A 10130-nucleotide genomic window follows, 5' to 3' on the forward strand; every position below is an offset into this window, starting at 1 on the left:
GCACTGCCCCTCCAACACTGCGGCGCTCCCTCAGCACTGCCCCTCTGACAGCACAGCGCTCCCTCAGTACTGCCCCTCCGACAGTGCAGCGCTCCCTCAGTACTGCACTGGAGTATCAGCCTGGATTTTATGCTCAATTCCCTTGCGTGGGCCTTGAGAACACAACCTTCTCACTCAGAGGCAGCAGTGACACCCACCCGGTTGCCAGGACTGGTAAGTGCCGCAATATGATTCTTTACAGCAGGGGTCATGGGACAGCAGTTGGGACTAGGAACTTTGACCAGCTTGTCTCGACTGCCTCGCAGAGCTCAGCTAAAGCAACAGAAGCCAGGGGTCAAACGTGGGACTGTGCTAGACTCTGTGGTCAGTGTGTGTCGTTGTACAAATGATTCCTGTTACTCAGCGAGAGCTCCACACACACAAACAGCATGTTCGCCATGAAGCGGGGTAACGGTCATACCTTCAGACACACGTTGTAAAGTGCTAATGAATCAGTTCCTGGTACCTATACAGGGTGCAGCGTAGATCCTGCCTTTGTGAAGTAGGTTAGATGTGGTTTGCAGATTAACTGTGCTTGAAATCATTAGAAAGAAGGAAAGTCCATGGGTTTGGAGAACCTGCAGGGCTGACTCCCCTGACTCAGACGTTCAGTGATATCATTTTCCGTGTGAAGAGGTAGGAAACCCGTCAGCAGTTGCCAGTAACCTGTGGCGAACCACACGTGGACGATGTCCTCTATAAAAGAGGGCGCTACAAGTACACAGACAAGCAGTTCGAGTGAGACCGACTTCGCAGGGTAATCCAGGAGAGAGCAAACAACAGGCTGCAAGATGCTTTGTAAAGTCAGACCGAGATCCCGAATGGTGAGTAAATGGACAGTTATAGAGCGGTAGAATCATCGAATAGCACAGTCGGAGGCCATTCGCCCATCGAGGCAGCACCAGCTCTCTCGAAGGGCAATCCACTTAGTCATTTCCAATCTTCCAGTCCTTTGGCACCAGCCCTGTATACGAGGATCGGAAGATTGTTAAAACAAGAAAAACAAATAGCCACTGAGATTGTGCAGCAGATTGAGACAGAGAGGCAGGAGAATGTTTTGGGTGTAACCCTTGATCAGGAGAGTACCAACGAATGACCACAAACATTATCTTGTTCTTGCTGAGATGCTGTACAACCAACAGCATTTTCAGCAAATTGGGTTTCAATTACTAGACAGTAAATGTTAGAATTCTCAATCTGTGGACTGAGGTGCTACATATACTTGTAAAGTAGTGACATCAATGTATAATGTGCAACATCAGTAGCTGCCAAGTAGCTCTTAACCAAGCCTCCACTCCCACCTAAACTTACAGCCTTTCCCTTGAATGCTCAGTGATTGAGGGGCACTTCAACTGGAGCTGGTGAAAGAAATGGAACAATGTTTCTGAATGTGTATGGGCTGTGGAAGGAGAACCTCTCCACCTCTCTATCTTCCTTTAAACCCCTCCTTAAAACACCAGCTCTTTGACCAAGCTTTTGGTCACCTGTCCTAATATCTCCTTATCACAGAATGGTTACAGCATAGGAGGCCATTGGGCCCATCGAGCCCGTGCCGGCTCTCTGCAGGAGCACTTCAGCTAGACCCACTCCCCCGCCCTTTCCCCATAGCTCAGCATCTCTTTTTCTTCAGGTACTTATCCAGTTCCCTTTTGAAAGCCACACTGTCTCCACTAACTTTCAGGCAGTGCATTCCAGATCCTAACCACTCGCTGCGTAAAAAGCTTTTTCCTCATCTCCCCTTTGGTTCTTTTGCCAATCACCTTAAATCTGTGTCCTCTGGTTCTCAACCTGCCCACCAATGGGAACAGTTTCTCTCTGTCTACTCTGTCTAGACCCCTCTTGATATTGAACACCTCGATCAGATCTCCTCTCAACCTTCTCTGCTCCAAGGAGAACAACCCCAGCTTCTCCCGTCTATCCACGGAACTGAAGTCTCTCATCCCTGGAACCATTCTCGTAAATATTTTCTGCTCCCCCTCTCAGGTCTTCACATCCTTCCTATAGTGTGGTGCCCAGAATTGGATTTATAAAGGTTCAACATAACATCATTGCTTTTGTACTTTATGCCTCTATTTATGTGGCTCTGTGTCAGGTTTTATTTGATAACGTTCCTGTGAAGCGTCTTGGGATATTTTACTACATTAAAGGCGCTATGTAAATGTTTTTGTTTGTGGAGAGAGTGTACATGGGCTGTGGGAGGGGATTCACTGGGTGGGTAGGGTCTGTGATAGGGGAAAGTGTACGTGGGCTGTGGGAGGGATTCACTGGGTGGGTAGGGTCTGTGATAGGGGAGAGTGTACATGGGCTGTGGGAGGGATTCACTGGGTGGATAGGGTTGTGATAGGGGAGAGTGTACATGGGCTGTGGGAGGGAATTCACTGGGTCGTTCCGGTCTGTGATAGGGGAGCGTGTACATGGGCTGTAGGAGGGGATTCACTGGGTGGGTAAGGTTGTGATAGGGGAGAGTGTACATGGGCTATGGGAGGGGATTCACTGGGTGGGTAGGGTCTGTGATAGGGGAGTGTGTACATGGGCTGTGGGAGGGGATTCAATGGGTGGGTAGGGTCTGTGATAGGGGAGAGTGTACATAGGCTGTGGGAGGGATTCACTGGGTGGGTAGGGTCTGTGATAGGGGAGAGTGCACATGGGCTGTGGGAGGGGATTCACTGGGTGGGTAGGGTCTGTGATAGGGGAGAGTGTACATGGGCTGTGGGAGGGGATTCACTGGGTGGGTAGGGTCTGTGATAGGGGAGAGTGCACATGGGCTGTGGGAGGGGATTCAATGGGTGGGTAGGGTCTGTGATAGGGGAGAGTGTACATGGGCTGTGGGAGTGATTCACTGGGTGGGTAGGGTTGTGATAGGGGAGAGTGTACATGGGCTGTGGGAGGGGATTCACTGGGTGGGTAGGGTCTGTGATAGGGGAGAGTGTACATGGGCTGTGGGAGGGGATTCACTGGTGGGTAGGGTCTGTGATAGGGGAGTGTGTACATGTGCTGTGGGAGGAGATTCAATGGACAGTATAGCAAAGTCCCCAAAACAGCAAAGTGATGATGACCAGATAATCTGGTTTACTGATGTTGGTTGAGGGATAAATATTGTGCAGGACACTGGGAAGAACCCTCACTGCTCTTCTTCAAAATAGTGCCATGGGATCTTTCAAGTCCACCTGAGAAAGCAGACTGGACCTGGGTTCAACCTGCCTCAACTGAAAGACAGCACCTCCGACAGTGCAGCTCTCCCTCAGTACTGCACTGAAGTGTCAGTGTAGATGAAATGCTCAGGTCCCTGGAATGCTGCTGAGTCAGGGCTAGCATGTGACAAAGCAGGACACTGGTTTGTGCCCTGAGTATATGCTGAGTCAATGCCAGAGGAGGTGAGGACTGTCCAGTACGAGATATCGTGCAGCGGGAGCAGTTGAGGGCAGGGGCAGGTCATCAGGAGGAATCAGTGCATCAGGTTTAACTGGCGTTCCATCGCCTGAGGTTTCTAGCTGTGGGTGTGGGAGGGCAGTAGTGCCCCAACATCAAACAATCTTTCTCTGTCAAGGATCTGTGCCTTTTATTTTCTCGAGGAAATGGTTTAATTGATGATTAGATCTCTCACCCACTCGACACGATACCTCTCAAAGATTAAAGAGCAGAGGGTTGATGGGCTTTGGGGGTTGAAGTGTACCGTGACTTGCCAATGCTGTGAGGCACAGTGGATGGATGGATGCGTACTTCCTGCTGCCCTGTGCTCGAATGTGTCCACACAGAGTGTCACGGCCCAGACAGTAACCACACTGCCCTGTGGGGGCAGCACTGCAGCCAGCAGCGGTAACGTCACGTGACACGGCAATAATGCAGTGCAGCCACCACGTACCCTGCAGCGAGGGGAAGGGGCTGACTGGGATGGACACAGTAACAGCACGAGACAAGTTAAAAGCCCAATCCAGAGACCGAGGCCTGGATATAGCTGCTGATTGGAGCAGTGAAAAAACTCTGTGACTTCCAAAAGGGAACTGGATAAATAATCGCAGGCCGAAGGGTGAAAGGGCAGGGGGTGGGACTAATTGGATAGCTCTTCGTACACAGGCTCGATGGGCCTAGTGGCCTCCTCCTGTGCCGTATGATTCTCTGAACTGGGCCAGAATGTAGGAGGTGAGAACCATAAAAGATGCAAACTGACCCAAAACTAACAATGAGCACAAAATAGTGAATATTCTGAATGATTCCTTGAGAATACTTGGAGGAAATAAAGACATGAGCAACATGTCCTCTCCAAAGCGAGCTACCCCAAACTGAGGTGGAAGTCGCAGGCAGGCTGAGGCTGCTGAAGATGAATACAGTCCCGGTGATCGATGGTTTAATCCCAGCGGTTCCCTCTAACAATCATCCACTTTATCTTCAGGCCTCTGCTGCGTTGGTCATCGTACTGCTTGCCATCTTGGCAGAAGTTGCCCCTGCTGCGAAAGTGAGGGATACGAAAAGGAAGAGGGAACACCCACGCTTGAGAAGGACCACAAAGTGCCCGCTGCACTTGACAATTTCCAAACTGCCAGCGCACTCTCCATCACACCACTGGGGCTCCCTGGATGCTGGCTTCAGGAACCGCTCCCTGTCGCCCTGGATTTACAAGTAAGTTCAACCTGTTTCACTTCTCTCCTGTCTACACTTATCAACGTGTCGTCTCCCTTATCAAAGTAATCTAACCCCCTCCCCCCAGTTCAACACAACACTGGCTCTCCATCACATCCCACATCGCACTAACCATCACACCCTCCATCACACTGACCATCACACCCTCCATCACACTGACCATCACACCCTCCATCGCACTGACCATCACACCCTCCATCGCACTGACCATCACACCCCCCATCACACTGACCATCACATCCCACATCGCACTAACCATCACACCCTCCATCGCACTGACCATCACACCCTCCATTGCACTGACCATCACACCCCCCATCGCACTGACCATCACACCCTCCATCACACTGACCATCACACCCTCCATCGCACTGACCATCACACCCTCCATCGCACTGACCATCACACCCTCCATCACACTGACCATCACACCCTCCATCACACTGACCATCACACCCTCCATCGCACTGACCATCACACCCTCCATCGCACTGACCATCACACCCTCCATCGCACTAACCATCACACCCCCCATCGCACTGACCATCACACCCTCCATCGCACTAACCATCACACCCTCCATCGCACTGACCATCACACCCTCCATCGCACTGACCATCACACCCTCCATCGCACTGACCATCACACCCTCCATCGCACTGACCATCACACCCCCCATCGCACTGACCATCACACCCTCCATCGCACTGACCATCACACTCTCCATCGCACTGACCATCACACTCTCCATCGCACTGACCATCACACCCTCCATCGCACTGACCATCACACCGACCATCGCACTGACCATCGCACCCTCCATCGCACTGACCATCACACCCTCCATCACACTGACCAATGCACCCTCCATCACACTGACCAATGCACCCTCCATCACACTGACCATCGCACCCTCCATCGCACTGACCATCACACCCTCCATCACACTGACCATCGCACCCTCCATCACACTGACCATCACACCCTCCATCGCACTGACCATCACACCCTCCATCGCACTGACCATCGCACCCTCCATCGCACTGACCATCGCACTGACCATCACACCCTCCATCGCACTGACCATCACACCCCCCATCGCACTGACCATCACACCCTCCATCACACTGACCAATGCACCCTCCATCACACTGACCAATGCATCCTCCATCACACTGACCATCGCACCCTCCATCGCACTGACCATCACACCCTCCATCACACTGACCATCGCACCCTCCATCACAACCTCCATCGCACTGACCATCACACCCTCCATCGCACTGACCATCACACCCTCCATCACACTGACCATCACACCCTCCATCACACTGACCATCACACTGACCATCACACTCTCCATCGCACTGACCATCACACCCTCCATCACACTGACCATCGCACTCTCCATCGCACTGACCATCACACCCTCCATCGCATTGACCATCACACCCTCCATCGCACTGACCATCACACCCTCCATCATACTGACCATCATACCCTCCATCGCACTGACCATCACACCCTCCATCGCACTGACCATCACACCCTCCATCGCACTGACCATCACACCCTCCATCGCACTTAACATCACACCCTCCATCATACTGACCATCACACCCTCCATCATACTGACCATCACACCCTCCATCGCACTGACCATCACACCCTCCATCGCACTAAACATCACACCCTCCATCATACTGACCATCACACCCTCCATCGCACTGACCATCACACCCTCCATCGCACTGACCATCACACCCTCCATCACACCCTCCATCTCACTGACCATCACACTCTCCATCTCACTGACCATCACACAGTCCATCTCACTGACCATCACACCCTCCATCGCAATGACCATCACACCGTCCATCGCACTGACCATCACACCCTCTATCGCACCCTCCATCTCACTGACCATCACATCCTCCATTGCACTGACCATCATACCCTCCATCATACTGACCATCACACCCTCCATCATACTGACCATCACACCCTCCATCACACTGACCATCACACCCTCCATCATACTGACTATCACACCCTCCATTGCACTGACCATCACACCCTCCATCGCACTGACCATCACACCCTCCATCGCACTGACCATCACACTCTCCATCGCACTGACCATCACACCCTCCATCGCACTGACCATCACACCCTCCATCGCACTGACCATCACACCCTCCATCACACTGACCATCACACCCTCCATCTTACTGACCATCACACCCTCCATCGCACTTACCATCACACCCTTCATCATACTGACCATCGCACCCTCCATCATACTGACCATCACACCCACCATCATACTGACCATCACACCCTCCAGCGCACTGACCATCACACCCTCCATCATACTGACCATCACACCTTCCATCACACTGACCATCACACCCTCCATCATACTGACCATCACATCCCTCCATCGCACTGACCATCACACCCTCCATCATACTGACCATCACACCCTCCATCACACCCCACATCGTACTGCTATTTCTCCATCGCACCCGCCATCATATTTACAATCACATCCGCCCTCGTACCCTCCCTCCATCGCGCCATCCCTCCATCACGCCCTCCCTCCCTCGCGCCCTTCCTCACACCCTCCCTCCATCCTGCCATGCCACTAAGTGCCAGGCAGCTGATTTTGAGGCCCTTGATGTCTGGGGTGTTCCTGATTCATTCTCCCGCAGGGCAAGAGGCTAATAGGCAGCCGCTTTGCAACCTGGTTGAGGATAGAGTATTCAAGGTGTCAAATGAAGAGTGTGCCTACAGCTCCCTCTGAAGGGCTGGCAACAACAACCGACGGGAGGAACCTGCCTCTACAACAAAGCAATGTTTTACCCATTTCCCATTTCTTTTCCCCCATTTCAGGGAGGACTTTGACGCCAACCGCTACCCTTCTTCCATCTTTAAGGCAGAGTGCGTGAGCATGTATTGCAAAATCAGAAATAAGGAAAATCTAAGTTTCAACACCCGCCTTGTTAATCAGGAGATGATTGTCCTGAGGAGGGAAAAGGCCTCTGGTCCAAACATCACCTACCATGTGACGAAAATGATGGTTCCTGTCGCTTGTGTCTGTGTCCATGCAGAAGTTGTGAGTGGCTAAAGGGATCAGCTGTAGATCCAACAAAGGATTAAAGCCATGTTAAGCCAAGCCCAACCCAATCCGCAGCCCTTAATATTCTAAACTACCACTTCACAGCGACCCAGGACGCCACTAGGATCAGGAGCCACCAGAAAGGCGTTCGTGTTGCTTTGAAGCACCCAGCCCCGCCCCATTAACAAGAAACACCTTCACTCCAGGATATAAACTCCTGCCCACTCGGTCTTGTGAAGAATCAGCCTCACTCAGAGCTGTGAAGTGAATTCTCCAGGAGCTCGAGTCAATGGGATTCCTGGGATCCTCGAAAGTGTTCGAACATCCCCGGTCTCCCTTCCCCATGGCATTAGGAAACTCCCTGAAAATCCTTTCCACAAAATAAATCAAATCCCTCCGCCTTTCACACCTAAATTATTGCTCTCGATGTCGGTTGTAGGGGGTGATCTCCCTCAGTTTGACACGGCCTCCATTACAATCGGCAGTTCTGCCTCGGACTGTTAGAATTAAGGCCGCAGTCCTGGCCCAGTATCCGCGAGCAAAGCCATCTTCACCCTCCTTCCTCACCACCTCTCTGCAGATAATGCCTCTGCTTATGGAATAGATCCACACCTGTCTAACCCCTGCACCGCCCCTCGATTTGTTTTGTACTGGATTTGTTTTGAAGCCAGATGCCAATTTCACGGTTAGATGAAGTGACGCATTGGCGATATTTGTGATCTTGCTGCGTGCAAACCGCGGCAAGTGCCAGACCCCTGAGAGTTGGGCTATCGGCCTCTGTGTGTGCGTTGGTCCCACACAATGAAAGTGTGGTTACACAGTGAGGCGTGTACGAAGGCCGGTGCCACACCCTGCCTGTTTCCCATCCGCCATTTGCCGTTGCCACACCCTGCCTGTTTCCCATCCGCCATTTGCCGTTGCCACGGCTCTCGTGTCCATTTGACAGAATTACAAAGTAACATTCTGTGGTGAAACATGACAAGAGCACGTAGCTTTGAGCATGTGACGGACACAGGCCATTCATTACAAATCCAGTCAACACCCTCTCCAAAGTCAAACAGTGACTCAGCACTCAGCACAGGGACGTGGGCCTGATGCAGGTTGGGTTGGGTACAGGGAAGGTGGTACACAAGTAACCAGGCCCGAGTGTGGCAGGTTATCGAAGTACTGACTATGTCAGAGGCAGATTAATCGCCTCGCTTGCTCTACCGCTGAGGCTCTTGCTTCAATTAAGCTATTTGTAGCTTCGCTTTTTTAATTGAAATTTGTGTTGGCCCGGCGACTGGACCAGGTCTGTGTGGTCACACAGCAAAGAACAGTTTCCACCCAAGAATCGCCCCGTTATTTCCCTCTGCCATTTCTCCCCTTCGAGCAGGGCCAGCAAGGGCGATGGCCTGGGGACCATGACCTCTCTGGCAGCAGCGGCAGAGAATACAATCCGCCCGCCATCAGCTTGACAGCAATCGCATTAAACTGCTACATTAGCTTAGCAACATTCCAATGGTCCTTTGCACCATTTTAATACTTGTTCAGTCTCCCAGGCTAGTGGGACCGTTTAATTTGACCATACTGGCCCAGCATACTGTCAATCGATATAAACACAGTCTGACACAGATTGGTCAGGAGGGGGAGGGGATTCTGTGTGGCAACGCACCGAGCTCCCATGCTGCAGTACTAACACCTGCATGGAACAGTGAGTCAGAATAAGAATGGCCCACTGCAATCGGCATGGTTGTTACGGTGATAGCACTAGACGAGGCTGGGGACAGATGACACGCGTTGACTGTTACACTTGTGGGTTTGATAACTGTCTGCCAATCTATGTCAGTCCACACTGATTAAGGACATAAGAATTATGAATAGGAGGAGGCCATTCGGCTCCTCGAGCCTGCTCCCCCATTCAATGAGAACATGGCTGATCTTCCACCTCAACTCCACTTTCCCACCCGATCCCCGTATCCCTTGATTGCCCATGAGCCCAAAAATCTATCGATCTCAGCCTTGAATATGCTAAACAGTACATTACATCTGCTGGTCCTCGCCATCCAATGACGGTCTTGAGCTGGTCGGAGATGGGAACATTGACCAGAGACACCTGGTCCTTGACCGGTCTCATACATCTCCCGCTAACATGAGCTGAGGCCTGCTCGCTGGACGCCAGCCTGCCCGCTCAGTAGTGCCAACTCACGGGTGGCAAAGGAAACCTCGAACAGGCCACGTTACATCCTGGCAAATTATTCAAAGCCTGTTGCATTTTCAATCTGAAGTGTGGGAATGTATTAATTATGTTAATTTATTAATTTATTGTAATATATTTATAGAAGGATAAACC

General features: G+C 51.7%; 1 protein-coding gene across 1 annotated transcript; it reads left to right on the forward strand.

Annotated features, from left to right (window-relative positions):
- The first annotated feature begins 266 nt into the window (after nt 1–266).
- On the forward strand, nt 267–9639 carry LOC139272550 (interleukin-17A-like). Its single transcript, XM_070888608.1, has 3 exons — nt 267–863; nt 4430–4656; nt 7573–9639. Exons 1-3 carry the CDS (start codon nt 831–833, stop codon nt 7805–7807), a joined length of 495 nt encoding a protein of 164 aa, XP_070744709.1. The 5' UTR covers nt 267–830; the 3' UTR covers nt 7808–9639.
- The last annotated feature ends 491 nt before the right edge of the window (nt 9640–10130 follow it).

Source organism: Pristiophorus japonicus, chromosome 9, assembly GCF_044704955.1.
Source record: "Pristiophorus japonicus isolate sPriJap1 chromosome 9, sPriJap1.hap1, whole genome shotgun sequence".
Lineage (NCBI taxonomy): Eukaryota > Metazoa > Chordata > Chondrichthyes > Pristiophoridae > Pristiophorus > Pristiophorus japonicus.

Coding starts and splice junctions, on each gene's coding strand:
- LOC139272550 (XM_070888608.1), top strand. CDS start 831: ATGCTTTGTAAAGTCAGACCGAGATCCCGAATG. Junction 864..4,429: donor TCAGACCGAGATCCCGAATG/GTGAGTAAATGG, acceptor CTTTATCTTCAG/GCCTCTGCTGCGTTGGTCAT. Junction 4,657..7,572: donor CTGTCGCCCTGGATTTACAA/GTAAGTTCAACC, acceptor CCCCCATTTCAG/GGAGGACTTTGACGCCAACC.